Source organism: Botryllus schlosseri, chromosome 5, assembly GCF_051294905.1.
Source record: "Botryllus schlosseri isolate E-star chromosome 5, Bs_hap1, whole genome shotgun sequence".
Lineage (NCBI taxonomy): Eukaryota > Metazoa > Chordata > Ascidiacea > Stolidobranchia > Styelidae > Botryllus > Botryllus schlosseri.
The window spans coordinates 15,590,172-15,604,746 of NC_137240.1; the positions used below are offsets into that span (position 1 = coordinate 15,590,172).

The 14,575-nt window shown below is 40.9% G+C and overlaps 2 protein-coding genes across 2 annotated transcripts in view; both read right to left on the reverse strand.

Moving 5' to 3' along the window:
- Positions 1–9,138, reverse strand: part of LOC145439197 (piezo-type mechanosensitive ion channel component 1-like) — a 46,232-nt gene extending 37,094 nt beyond the window's left edge. The window contains 10 exon segments of the mRNA XM_080316687.1: positions 381–434; positions 1,109–1,171; positions 1,375–1,540; positions 1,698–1,911; positions 1,974–2,159; positions 2,218–2,318; positions 3,644–3,686; positions 4,828–4,950; positions 8,333–8,425; positions 8,488–9,138. Coding sequence (XP_080172813.1) covers positions 381–434; positions 1,109–1,171; positions 1,375–1,540; positions 1,698–1,911; positions 1,974–2,159; positions 2,218–2,318; positions 3,644–3,686; positions 4,828–4,950; positions 8,333–8,425; positions 8,488–8,551 — 1,107 coding nt within the window. The 5' untranslated portion in view covers positions 8,552–9,138.
- Positions 9,139–12,586: 3,448 nt separating this feature from the next.
- On the reverse strand, positions 12,587–14,197 carry LOC145439213 (uncharacterized). Its single transcript, XM_080316710.1, has 4 exons — positions 14,045–14,197; positions 13,868–13,983; positions 13,670–13,771; positions 12,587–13,119 (listed from the first exon to the last, which is right to left on the reverse strand). Exons 1-4 carry the CDS (start codon positions 14,076–14,078, stop codon positions 12,874–12,876), a joined length of 498 nt encoding a protein of 165 aa, XP_080172836.1. The 5' UTR covers positions 14,079–14,197; the 3' UTR covers positions 12,587–12,873.
- Positions 14,198–14,575: the final 378 nt, after the last annotated feature.

Here is a 14,575-nt window from a genome sequence, read left to right on the forward strand (position 1 = left end):
TTCTGCTATTCCTAGCTATTATTACACCTCAACTATGGCTGGGGACTGCAAATCCGAGTATTGCAAACAGAGCTGATGATTAGTAATGTGAACGAGTAGATCAAGTTCTGCCTATATATTTTTTCAATTCCATTTGGAGCCATCATACCGTCCTCTGTCCAGCTACCGACCACAGGGACATCCATTTTTTCAAAACCACACATACAATCATGACTTATTTGCTGCACAACGACCAAATCTTTATGAAATTTCAAAGCATGTTCAACCATTTGACAGTCCAACGGAAACAAAAATGTCAGACGAGAATCGCGGATGACCACTATCACACCGTTTCGGAGATGCCAATCACACGTGCATACAACACACGCTGAGACATTTACATTGGCTGGTAACTCCTCCAACTCCATATCACTGTAGACTTGCGAGTTTTTTGACTGTAACAAAAGAAGCTGACACTTAGGAGTGTCATCTAGCAACTCAAAATTGCTGTTAACTGCCTAAGGGCTGAATGTACACGGTTTGACACTGTTACCATACAATCAATTACAAGCTCCCATAGGAAATCCAAACCAATTGTATACTACTATGCTGAATGCACATTGCACATAAATATCAAATTTCCCAATTTTCATGTCAGTTGTCTAATTCATCCAAATTATTATCTTGTGTTATGCAACATGCAACAAGAATCACATCACTACAGTTCAGTTAGAAAATGCCACCGGTGCCAGTTGTTCTCAAAGTCTGCAAGTGGCAACAATCGTTACAAAAGGTAAGTAATTTGAAAGTGATTGTTCAGGGAATATGAAATGCCAAGATTTTGATCCCAATTTCTTATGTGTAAAAATGACTCTTTGCGCTGTTCATTGGTACACCGGAGAAAAAAAATGATACATAACTAATTAAAATTCAATTTTGGCAGTATTTATTCAATCCAATAAGCGGCTCTTCGATATTACCAGGTCTGGATTTGAACGTTTGAAAGCCACTGACACTATGCATCCAACACTTCGCTCTACAATGCTCTGGTTAGTTCAAATCACTACAAATTAGCACCAATCAGCAATCGCAAGTACAGAATATGAGGCCTGACACGCTCAATTCTTACCAGTCGTTCTTCCTTCCGACGTTTACGCCTCTCGCCGTTACTCTGCCTGATATGCATCTTCCGCTGTGGTTACGGATTAATCGCATCATTTTCCACGATTTCAAGCCATTCAAAGTGTATCGTAATCACCGAAATTGGACAAACAGTTATCATAGAAGACACACCGTTGAATCAACATCGAAAAACACATGCGTTACTTTCGTTATTACAGCTCAGTTATCGACTTGACATAATCGGACACCATGCGCTCAATTTTGTAGACTAACCTTGTCCGATGACACAAATGCCACCACTCCCCAGCCCAGCATCCAGTGTAGGAGTAAGGTCAAGGGCGGGCTGATGAATTCGGTCCATGTTATGCCGTCCGACAGCACCAACTGCTGAGCGTACGATTGACAGCTTACATTCACAAACGGGGTCAGGCCTATTAGTCTGAAAATAGCAGAAAAATTCATCGTCAGAAGGCTCCTGTTTACGAATACCAGGTTTTAGAATATATATTAAACTAGCACTCCCAAGGAGAACTTCGTTACTGACCAACTCTACGTCACGTCAAAGAAATATTGCTCTACCCGTAAAGGGATCATACCTCGCAGCAATGCCTTCCGACGGTACCGCGTCTCTAAAGAACTCAATCTGGTAGTAGTACAGCAACATCAAATCCACCGCAGTTACTAAAGACACAACCACTCTCACGCCGATTACTCGATTGCTTAGCAAGTTGCCGTGCAGCGCCCAAGCCGTCATCAGAGCCATGAACACCATCAGATAGCATCCCGAGAACAAAGACGGGTTCGCGATGCCTGTGAAGGACAACTGTGAATGCCTCGAAATTTGAATGTACAAAATCTGCGCGTTATCGTACCGGCGAGAGCCATGGCTACGAGAGTAAAAAAAAGCATCGCGGCATTCTTGAGACCGAGCATCGTGACGTGAAACAGCCTGATCTGAGTGCTGTCATGATGAACAGTAGCGTCCTCACTATGTTCTGTGTCAATATTGCCATCCACGGGAACTTGAACAGTTTGTTGCGCCTGTGGCGTTGGTGTGTCTGAAACGAAGCTGGTCGATTGACGTTTGAATCAGACACGAGCGACAGTGGAGCTTACATATCTTCTTGATCAAGACAAAGGATATCAGTGAAATTACAAAGGTGATGATTTCAGGGAGTATGAGTCTGAAGATGTCGGCGACGGACATGGAGTCAAACCTGCAAAGTTGAGTTCAATTGTATCAGCCATGAAAACTAGCTACTTATACACCAATTGTGTATCTATGAATAAATGGAGACGGAGAACTACTATTTTCTGATAAGCAATGACGAATAAGCATTTTTACGAATTGTGATGAATGCAGGTTTCAGATTCATGCACAGTGGACTTAGCAGTTGAGTTGAGAACGAGTTTTTTTACTGTGTCTGATTTGGATTTCAGGACGTCATTGATATCTTAGTGTAGGTTTGATTTATATTCAACTAAAATCCTAGCGGTATATCGGACTGGGGATTTGGCTCGATCTTTGATTTGTCTCATCTTTGGAATATAGTCCGATACACGAGTTGCTTGCAAGTCATTAAATCTCAACTTTACTATGGAGTTGAATTTACCACTGCATGCCAATATCATTTTGATGTAAGATAAATGAAAGCAGAATTCTAAATATTTGAGCATTAGGTTACCATGGCAACAAAAGAGGATTAATGAACAGTCAGTCGTTCTGTGTACAGCTAAATATAAAAACTAACAACTAAAATAGTGTTGACATGGAATAATTAAATTGTATATAGATTTGCAAACATCATGATAGTATCAACCAATCTTTAATCATAGTAAAGCATATGCGAGGAAATATAAACACAAATAAACCCAATTACGAAGTGCTGGGATCATTGATACAATTTGACAGCTTGCCTCTAGTGATTACTGTAATTCTTTAACGTAACGAATCAAAAAATTGTCATAGCAAAAATCAAAAATACAGGCCAATGCACGATAGCCGTAAAGCTACTTTGGAATTTGAAGAATGCAGAAAATGTAGAAAGGAAACAAACATTAAAAAAGCTGGCCCGAGCTAATAATAATATTGCGGATGTAAGCAGTCTTCAGTACTTAGTACAGCAAGCTTTCCAAGGACTTGGCACTAATTTTTTCAATTATAGCGGTTAACAGGAATAATAAAGAAACCACCAACTGGTTGTAGCCAATCAGTTACACAGGCCTCGTGTTGCTAAGTGCATCCTGCAATTAGAGTAGACTGTGCAAATGAAACGCTTCCACGGCGGCAAACAAAAAATGCACATATTAGAACCAACATGGAAGATGCATGGTGTGATTCGATTCAAATAACAAGCATTCACAAATTCGAGTTTACAGTAATAAGATCGTGGCGGAAATGAAAGCATGAGGTAACTGCATCGGGCGTGCCATGCCATCCTGCCGCCGACTTGATTGTTCAATAGCGAAACCCATCACAAATACAGGCACTCGTATGTTGAATATCAATTACAGAATGACAAAATCCAAATAATTCGCATACCTCTCAAGACCGATATAACGTAATAGCTTTTCCTTATTGGAACCTGCAAAGAGGTGGCGAATTATTAGTTAATATTTGAAAGGATGAGGATATGAATTCAATTGACAGGGATTAACGACAAGACAGGATTGACATCAATTGAAAATACATAACTAGATGTCGGACTAAAGACCAAGCAAATGTTGTCAGTTGTCACCGTTGAGTATGTTCCTTATGATATTATTGTTACCACCAGAACTATGTACCCGGGAATTCAAAAACCAATGATATGACAGTAGAAGTTGCATACACATCATCAGATAATATTTAACATGTTCTTTATGCATACAAGAATACGGTTAATATGCATTAACCGCTACAGTAGGGCAACTATCACACACATGTGCAAGAGCATGAGCTCATGAACACGTGTGCTGCAAGATCAACAATGAGGAGATATTGCCGAATCATCCCTTGTGTACACACAAAAAATATATTAACAGCGAATTGACCGATACCTTTTTCTCGATAACCATTTCTCAGGCAAACATATCTCCACACTAGTAGAAACCCAGGGATATGTCCATTTCGTCAATGTCGCCAATGCACTAATTACTCAATTTCATGACTCTGCATTAAACGTATAATTAAATGGATATTATCTAAATCTGCTTGCTGTCAATGCAGTGCTATTGTATTATTAGCAAGTATGTGTTAGTTAAGGAAACGCATTTTGCCACTCATTGTTGTGGTTTATCTGGCACATCACCTCATAAAAACATAGCCATAGATCAAAATCATGACTATACATAAATTACTTCCCTTTCATTTCAAATCCAGGCATCTTTAGTTGAACATATTATAATTAAAACGAGCATTAGTTTTGATTAAAATATTTGATAGTGTTTTCGATTCAGCAAAATTTTTGATAATTACTCCGACAGTCAGCTTCTGAAGACATGAAATTTGACTAGGACAGGTTTACTCAAGCATCTCGGCCCCATACAATATTTAGTTTACATCAATCATCACCGACAGTGTCGTATTTGAAATTAGATGCAAAAGTAAGAGGTGACAGCATCATAATTTGTACGGACTCTGACTACTTCAAATCAAAATCAAAGGATGTCGCTTCAACAACAAAGCAAAGCAACCAGTCGTTAGTATGTGACCATTCTGACAAAATCTGAACATCAGAAACTCACATATATCTCCGACAAGAGATCCATAAGGAGAGGAAGCGACCAACACAATTTGAAAAATGAGCTGTGCGAGAATGAAAATTGTTGAGAACACAAGCGGGGCGATCACATATCCTTTGCACCTTCCTGAAACAAGAATGTATCAATCATATCGACAACCATGTCATAAAAACAAACTAACGCATCTTGTACCAAGTAGCCTGATCACGTAAGGATATAATTACACCAATTCTTCCTTCAAAATGTGCCGAGAGGTAAACACTATGGACTAGAAGAGTTTAACTTTTAAAATGACGATCTCAATTTTCCTATAAAAAGCTTTATTTTTGTTGAGTGAAAATGCGGTTCATTCTTGATCTTGATAACTATACAATACGTGGATGCGCGATTTGATTGAGAATAACTTGTACCAATGAGGGAATGACATAATCTGACATCATCAGCGAGTTTATGCCCTAAGCCCGCAAATTATCAAGTACATTATCTGGAATTATCAGGCTTCATTATGATGCCAGATCAAGAAACTGCGTAGCAATTAGGAAAATTTGAGAGCAAATTTTGACAAGAAATGTATATTACATTATAATTACTATGCTTGATGCTTAGAATAATAGAATAGAATATGTGAATTAGAATAATATCACAAGCTTGAACAGTTGGGTTGCGTAGTGCAATATCTGCTTATGAAAAATATAACACTTTCCACTCAAATACCCATGACAGCTGTTCAGCTGAACCACCGGTTTCTTGTGTGCCTTGAATAAATTGAAGTATTGCAGAAATTAAATAACCTCTTTGCCCATTAGCATTGAATTTTTTAAAGGGATCATTGAGGGACATTTTCATGAACAATGATGAGCTACACAAGATGTGCAATGATCACTAAGTTCAGTGTAATACTTCATTAAATCAATAGTTTGATAGGAGATACGTTCACATTATTTGAGGTCATTACTGGTATTGTATCAACATATTTAATATTGAATATACAATTTGTTAATATTCTGCGAGTAGCATACACAGTAGACACACAGAGGATTATGTTGAATATTGACTCTTAACAGGATATAGACAGGCATTAGTAAGTAACCGGTGATCACAGAGTAATTCGAGCTAGAGATCCTGTCATTGTGAAAATCGGTGCCTGAATTCAACTTCATTTTCTTAATAGAAAAAGAGCCAGGATAGTCACCAACTTTACAAATATGAGATTTGTATACATACGACTTGCTATATCAATATTTGTGAGAATTTACCACTGTTACCACTGGGTAATCGTGCCTGGTACTACAACTGACCTCATAGTGAATATATAGCAATTATCCTCATTTCAAACATGACTATCCTCATTTCTGACATGACTATCCTCATTTTAAACATGAGACTAACCTTATTTCAAACATGACTATCCTTATATCAAACATAACTATCCTTATTTCTAACATGATTATCCTTATTTCAAACACGAGACTGCCCTTATTTCGAACATGACTAACCTTATTAACATCGTGTCTGGGGGGTGTTGGGACTGTGTTGCCAATCGCACATCGTGTCTGGGGCATGTTCCGACATCATATCTGGGTTTTGTTCGGCCTGTGCTGCCATTCATACATTATGTCAGGGGCGTGTCGGCCTGTGTTGACACTCGGACATCATGTCTGGGGTGTGTTCGGCCTGTGCTGCCAATCGGACATCGTGTCTGGGGCGTGTTCGGCCATTCAAACATGGTATCTGGGTTGTGTTCGGACTGAGTTGACACTCCGAAATTGTGTCTGGGGCGTGCTCGGTCTGTCTTGTCATTCAGACCTGGTGTCTTGGGCGGGCTAGCCCTGTATTGAAACTCGGACATCGTGTCTGGCGCGTGTTTGAACATCATGTCAGGGGTTTGTTCGGCCTGTGCTGCCAATCGGACATCGTGTCTGGGGCGTGTTCGGCCATTCAAACATGGTATCTGGGTTGTGTTCGGACTGATTTGACACTCGGACATTGTGTCTGGGGCGTGCTCGGTCTGTGTTGTCATTCAGACATGGTGTCTTGGGCGAGTTAGGCCTGTATTGACACTCGGACATCGTGTCTGGCGCGTGTTTGGACATCATGTCAGGGGTGTGTTCGGCCTGTGCTGCCAATCGGACATCGTGTCTGGGGCGTGCTTGGACATCATGTCTGGGGTGTGTTCGACCTGTGCTGTCAATCGGACATCGTGTCTGGGGCGTGTTCGGCCATTCAAACATGGTGTCTGGGTTGTGTTCGGACTGAGTTGACACTCGGATATCGTGTCTGGGGAGTGTTCGGTCTGTGTTGCCATTCGAGCATGATGTCTTGGGCGTGTTCGGCCTATGTTGATACTAGGACATCGTTTCTGGGGCGTGTTTGGACATCATGTCTGGGGTGTGTTCGGCCTGTGTTGCCACTCGGACATGGTCTCTTGGGCGTGTTCGGCCTGTGTTGATACCCGGACATCGTGTCTGGGGCATGTTCGGCCATTCAAACATATGGTGTCTGGGTTGTTTTCGGATCTGAGTTGACACTAGGACATCGTGTCTGGGGCGTGTTCGGTCTGTGTTGCCATTCAGACATGGTGTCTTGGGCGTGTTAGGCCTGTATTGACACTCGTAGATCGTGTCTGGCGCGTGTTTGAACATCATGTCTGGGGTGTGTTCGGCCTGTGCTGCCAATCGGACATCGTGTCTGGGGCGTGTTTGAACATCATGTCTGGGGCGTGTTCGGCCTGTGCTGCCAATGGGACATCGTGTCTGGGGCGTGTTCTGACATCATGTCTGGGATGTGTTCGGACTGGGTTACCACTGGGAAGTCGTGCCTGGTACTGCAACTGACTTTATAGTGAATATAGCGACTATCCTAAATCCTAATCCTAAATAAATACAGTCCATCCTCAAGATTACCGGACCACGACTGACCTATCGATCTCGCTTCCCATGACATGCCGCCCTACTTCTTTTACGCATTCTTTTTCTATACTATCTTCTATACTTTCATTCAGTGTGCATGCCTCCTCTTTACATCGCCTAGGCCAAGGTGGGTGTCAGATTCCATAGACTACTCCTTGTCGCTTCGACATCTTCCTGTCTTTTCATTGTATCGCATTTTTGTGGTGTATTGAACTGATAAAATTGCTAATAAACCAATGATGATGATGATGATCCTCATTTCAAACATGACTATCCTTATTTCTGACATGACTATCCTCATTTCAAACATGAGACTAACCTCATTTCAAACAAATCTGACCTTATTTCAAACCAATCGAACCAACCTTCCTCCATAATTATACAGGTAAATTGGATAGGTGCATCTTAGAGGGATCAATTGAGCTAGGCTATTGTGGTTATGGTATGAATTCTCAAGGCTCCTGCTATTTCTAATAGATATGTTTCAACCTAAATGGTTTCTGATACAAAATTTTGTTTCCGAAGAAACATGGAATATATCAAGACTAGCCAATATAACAAAGACAAATAAAGATAGATTAATGCATTTCGGGGCATACCTTTTGATAAGTGCGTCAGAGAAGGACTGTAACAAAGAACAAGCAAGAGGACGAGATATATCGACGAGAACACGTTGTATCGGAATATCACACCTGTGGTAATTGCAGCAAACATTTAAATGCTGCTTTGGGTTGGGTCAATCTAATTCACTTACTTGCTAACAGTGTTACAGGCAACAGGAATGTATACGAAAACCACGCAACGGCGATAGACACCATTTTCCTTTTGTCGCGAGATCGTTCAGTAAGTAGCCATCAATCCATTTTAGTAATCACAAAACCCTTGTCAAATCACTGAATAAAGGAACACGAGTATACGGTAAAATCGAATGGGATAGTGTAAAATATACACTACAAAAAATAATTAGACAATTTGGTCTCAAAATTAGACAAATTTGGTCTCAAATTTAAGAAATGAGGTTGATTTGGTCTCATTTTACCACCCACTCACCATAAATGCTATTTTCGACTCAGACAACCATATATATATTGATCTGAATGGTATACGTGAGTAGTAAGTGGCATGTACCTTGATAACTATATCTAGTGAATACCTTGTAAACTTAGTACAGGATCATCTCAACACTGCAATTTCTGGTCTCTCTCATCCTTCCCCTCCTCCGCTCAGACCCCTAACATTGAAAAGGATGCCCCCAAGGCACTGCTACCATTTTCGATCAATTTCTGGCTTACTTTTGAGACATAAAGTACTTGGTAAGACTAATTTGTCTTTAAGACTTTTTCTGCTAAAAAATCGATTTGAGACATTGAGACCAAACTTGTCTAATTTTTTTTTGTAGTGTACAAGCGCGCGAACTTCGGAGTTTTGCCTTCCTGTGAAACTGGTGTCACAACTCTGTCCTATCGTACGATACCGTAGCCTCTCATCTTCAGAAAAGCCAGTCATCACTACGGATAGCTCCGAAGATAGAACCTGCCTTGCCTGCACGACGTATCACGCTTCTCTGCAGCATGGTCGGGACTCATGAAATTAAGCGGCAATCTGCAAGCAAACAAGACGCACGCAGAGCACGGATGCGTAGCGTCAGCTAGCGTTTTCTGGTACATAAGGTTTTGATTCTCACATCCTTCACTCTCGACCATGCCATATCATGTCACGGTTTATAAAACAATCACGCGATGGCAGGGGCATTGGAAAATGGACACGCGTGATAAATCTATCGCAGTGATGAATATATATGCTTATACTCTATTAGATGGAAAACGAATCTAAGACTAAAAGTCTACGACGATGCGCAAGGGGACACGATCGCTCATATTCACGCGTTTGATACGCTCAAATCGATTCAAGGGGATATCAAGTAGAAAAAATCCATCGCCATCGCTTCTTATCGTCGGGTGCACGCACTCCTGTGGACAGGACCGTCACAGCCGCACCCCAAACCCTCGAAGGGGCTAAAAACTATTTCGCTAATTAGCATAAATTATTGAGTTTATTTCGGAAATTGATGCAATGATGGGCATTTTGGCGTCGGCCATTACCGCGCCACGACCCACCAAGATATGCCTACATATAAAGTTTTAGGCCATATTTATAACATGCCACTCCAAGAAATATGTACCAGAACGATCGGTGGCGAGAAAGCCTGGGCCGAAAAGGACTGATGCCCTTTTATGCTGACTGGAATCTTCGATTTATACATATATGTTTAATTGTCCATTGGTGCCTATAAATGGCTGGCGCCGAATGTTCCTGTTTTGGGAATCTGAAGCCCACAAGACAAATCCCCGCAAGGGAAAATTTAATTGCCAGTGAAGAAATACCAATTCTAAATCGTCTGCGTCTTTTGGTTGAGTACGATTGGGAATTTCAAGCAGACAGGAGGTCACGAAATAACATTATGTAACGACGACCAACGGGTCCGTCCGCCCGAAGATGTATAATTATTATTTACGGCAGGGATAGGCTATCTGGAATCTAGTTCAAGACATCCCTGATTTACGAGCGCCTACAGTTTCCAAGACACCTCACTCAGCTCTACCGGTAAATCTGGTAACCTGAGCAGAGAGGATAAAAATTGATATCAATATACATATATATATATATATGCAATTCTCGATATCATATTGACTGATTCAATCATGAATTATTGAAATTTTTCGCGCCTAGCGCGTTTAGGCCGCATAAACTGACTGAATTATTACCAAATAGGGTTACAAAATTAGGATGAATTGATTACCACGCATTTTGTCTACCATCCAGTCTTGCTTTCAAAATCTATGTCGCTGTATAATTCGCTACTGTGACCGAGAAACTTTCCGATCCTATACTGACGTTGCTTTCTAACGAAACTATATTTTCCGTTTATAAAATAGCTCTTGTTAGGAGCGCTCGTTACTCGAAAAAAATGAATAGAAAATTGAAAATTGAAGGAAAACTGATATAGGCGAAAGTGCGTGATTTCAATAGCAGAAGACAACTTCCGAACAATGGACATCACAATTCAATCCGCTTTGTCTCGATAAGCACTATGATTGGGCATGTTCAGTGTTCACGTGTCAAACTAATTGATGAAGGAATGACTTTTAGCTTAAGGCAGTGTAACAGTACTAGGGCTGGGCACAATGATTCGAGTACTCGAATCTGAATCGAGTATTAATTTTGATGATTCGAGTCGAGTAGTAAAAGACGATTTTTTCGAGTACTGAAATTATGCGCTCCTCGTAACTGGAAGTTAATTTACAAATGAGAATTCTGGTTTTGATACAATTTTCCACCGAGGAAGTCTTGAAACCTTGTTGGCCGTGTCGCAGCATACGAGACAGCTACGATCGTTACAGGAAATAACACATTTTCGAAGTCAAGCTCACCCCACAACATTGTCAAGAAGACCAATGAAATCGGTATTGTCGAAAAAATACCAAAGTGCCTTTAATGTGGCGGATAACAGACATTAGCCTATATAGCCTATTCTTTGTAGTGACATGATAGGTACACATTTGAAATTTGACAAACAGGTAGTATATTGTGTTGTGACGCCATAATGAGTGATACTCGAATACTCGACTTGACGCGTAATATACGTGATTCAGAATCGAATCACAAAGGTACTCTGTTTTGCCCAGCCCTAAGCAATACCCATGCAGGGCCGTAACAGCACTTCGTCAGCCCCCCAAAACGTTGGTCTTGGGCCCCCCACATAATAATGATGAACCAAACCTCTGGGGGGCTCCCCAGACCCCCTCAAGATATCCGCTGTTTACCGTTATACTTGTGATCTGGATTAGGCGCCTTTGTCTGGGCCAGCTTTGCTCGCCTAGACGACCGAAGCGCGAATTTTTTTTATAATTCATGATTGAATCGGCCAATATGATCGGGAATTGCATATATATTGCTATTAATTTTTATCCTCGCACTGCTCACGTAATCAGATTTACAGGTGAGGTGTGTTTGAAAAGGTAGGACCCCTCAATAGTAATTAAACACTTTCGGGTGTATACCTAACCGTTGGCAGGACAAAACAGCACTTCGTCGGGCCCCCAAAAAAAACGTGGGTCTTGGGCTAGCATAGGGTGATAAACCTACCCCCAATCGCGTTGTTCGGTTTTGCCCCGAAATTAGCCGCACTGTGCAGCGAGCCAGCGCGAGGCGCGAAAATTTCCGATAAATCATGATAAAATCGGTCAAAAAGATAGGGAATTGCCCAAACGTAGGCTACTAAAGTAAAAGACGCACACGATTTCAAATTGGCATTTCTTCGCTGGCATATAATTTTTCCCTGCGGGGGTGTCTTGTGAGGTTCAGATTGCCAAGACAGGAATATTCGGCGCCAGTCATTTAGGCGCCTATGGACAATTAAACTTCTTTGTATTTTGTATAACGTATATATATAAAGTTTACGGTCAACATAAGGGCGGTCCTTTGCGGCCAAGGTTTTCTCGCTGCCGATCGTCCTGGCCCACGTCTTCTTGGAGTCATATGTTACATGGCCTAAAACTTTGTCTTGGTAAATCGTGGCGCGGTAATCGCTAATGCCGACATGCCTATTTCTATCAATCTTGCGTATTTTTTCTTGGTGGAAGAGTACTCAAAATTCAAGAAATTTGGCAACTTGAAATCGCGCGTAGCGCGAAAAACTTTTGAAAAAGTTGCATGAATTTTGAAAAACGACTCTATAATTTATGCTAATTCACGAAATAATTTCGGGCCCCCTTCGAGCTCGCCCCCCCCCCAATTGGGGGTTTTGGGGTGCGGCAGTTACGGTCCTGTACCCATGCATACAAAATCAGGCGTACATGTAATTAAATTTATTTTATTTATTTATCAAAATGACCCGCAACAACTATAAAAAGAGGGTCGTAATAGTAATGCTATGCGATGCCTCAAGAAACTGACAATTCCCTCATAGGCTCATAGGCCTAATAACTATACTAAATAACATGAAAATGAAAGTATAGCCTACTGCCTGTATATTTTCGACGATTTGGTTCGCGTTGTAGTTCCATGAATGAATAAATAGACATTTCAAATACAGTTGGATATCTAAATTACGTGATTTCAAATTATGAAGTAAATCTTTCTAAACGCAAATCCAGGTCAGATATACACTGGTCAATAATAGCGCAAAGCCGGTACAATGCAGATTGCATTCGAGTATCTTCGACCCATTCAGTAGTCCGCTATTGCAAAGAGAATCGGAGCAGCACTTTGTGCATTCGGTACGATTGTTGCTAGTTCTGCAGTCAAGTTCTCTGTTTTCTTCGGTGCACGTTTCTCCACATTCTCTAGCGTAACTTACGTCGTCGCCATCCTCGTACTTCCATGTCTGAAAGTAAATTGCATTCACATAAGTGATAATACTGATACATTACTCACCGTTGTTCAAATGTTGAGGTCATGGGCAAATTGACTAAAGAAACAGCAATTGAATAATGCCATGCTAACGACGATCGACTTTTATTTCGACTTTGGATTTATTCTCTAGGCCTATGTCTGCTGTTTATCGCATTCCACCGAACTGCATTTTTGTTATAACGTCGCAGTGGTATTAAAGTGATTTATGTCCATTTTTACAGATTTCGAGACCCATTTTGAAAATTGACAGAAAATCAAGTTTTTGTTTCATTTTCATATTTTTTGGCCATATCCTGGTCATATGTTTGTCTCACTGTTTCAAAGTTAATCACGGCCAAGCTATGTCCGAACGAGAATGAAAACGTTACATGATGTTAATTTTCTCAAAATTTCTAAAATGGACATATAATAAGTCAATACCACTGCGACGATATATGATACACTTATTTGCACGATCAACAATTCTTTCTCTCTCTCTCTCTCATGGTCGCGACAGAAGTGGTAAAAGACAATAAACTTACCCAGCAATGGCCGGAAGGACATTCAGCTACAGTGCTGTTTTCTTCATTTTGTTCGCTGCTGCATTGGTCGGTGCCATTGCAATTATAACAAGAAAATGGCTCCTAGATAAGGAGAAGAACACTAATAAGTGATGAATAGGCCTATGGATTGTACAAATTGTATCATTCAATATTTCAACACAGTTGAATGAGGCCCACCTGCGCTGCCGGGGAATCTCCCTCGGCACCACCTTCATCTTCTGTCGCCTCCCCATCTGCCGTTTCAGCTCCGTCGTCACACTGAACTAGCGAAATCTTGATTTGCAGGAGAATGACTGTAAAAAATTGCTGCTATGAGTGTTCTAGTTGCAATTTGTTTTTCCCACTCTAGCTCACCTGCAAGTAGAAGTACTCGTAGCATCGGAGACATGCTTGACTTTTCCTGGGGTGATTCGTATCGCTATAGGCCTACTTCTAATTAAGAAGACGCAGTAGTAGGATGTAGAACGTAATATGGTAGGCTACAAACATAAATATTTTGTTAATGAGGAGACTGGCAATACGGCTATTTCGATATGAGAAAAATGTCATCTTTGGTTTGCCCAATAACTTAATCAAAGAACTAACGCCAAAAATATAACATTTAAGAAAAATGGATGTTCGATTTTGGTTGGGCGTGGGCTATATATTGAAACGCCGCCTCTCATAGAATTCTAACTGAACTGTAAGCTGGCACTCATCGTATTACAATATCGCTATTTGGTATTGTTTTGAAGCGCGGCGGGAAAAAGTGCGACGCACAAGTGTCCTCGACTGCACTTGACTTGTACGGTCCTTACTACACACTGGACCGTAATTTCGTCGACTTTCTCCAATTATACTGGAGCTCTTTGCACATTTCGCCATTCGTGGCAGATTACATAGTCA

Bases quoted from the DNA above. Each gene is read 5' to 3' on its own strand.
- LOC145439213 (XM_080316710.1), bottom strand. From the start codon at position 14,078: ATGTCTCCGATGCTACGAGTACTTCTACTTGCAG. The intron at 13,984-14,044 runs GTGAGCTAGAGT...AATTTTTTACAG, and splicing joins ACGAGTACTTCTACTTGCAG to TCATTCTCCTGCAAATCAAG. The intron at 13,772-13,867 runs GTGGGCCTCATT...CTCCTTATCTAG, and splicing joins GAGATTCCCCGGCAGCGCAG to GAGCCATTTTCTTGTTATAA.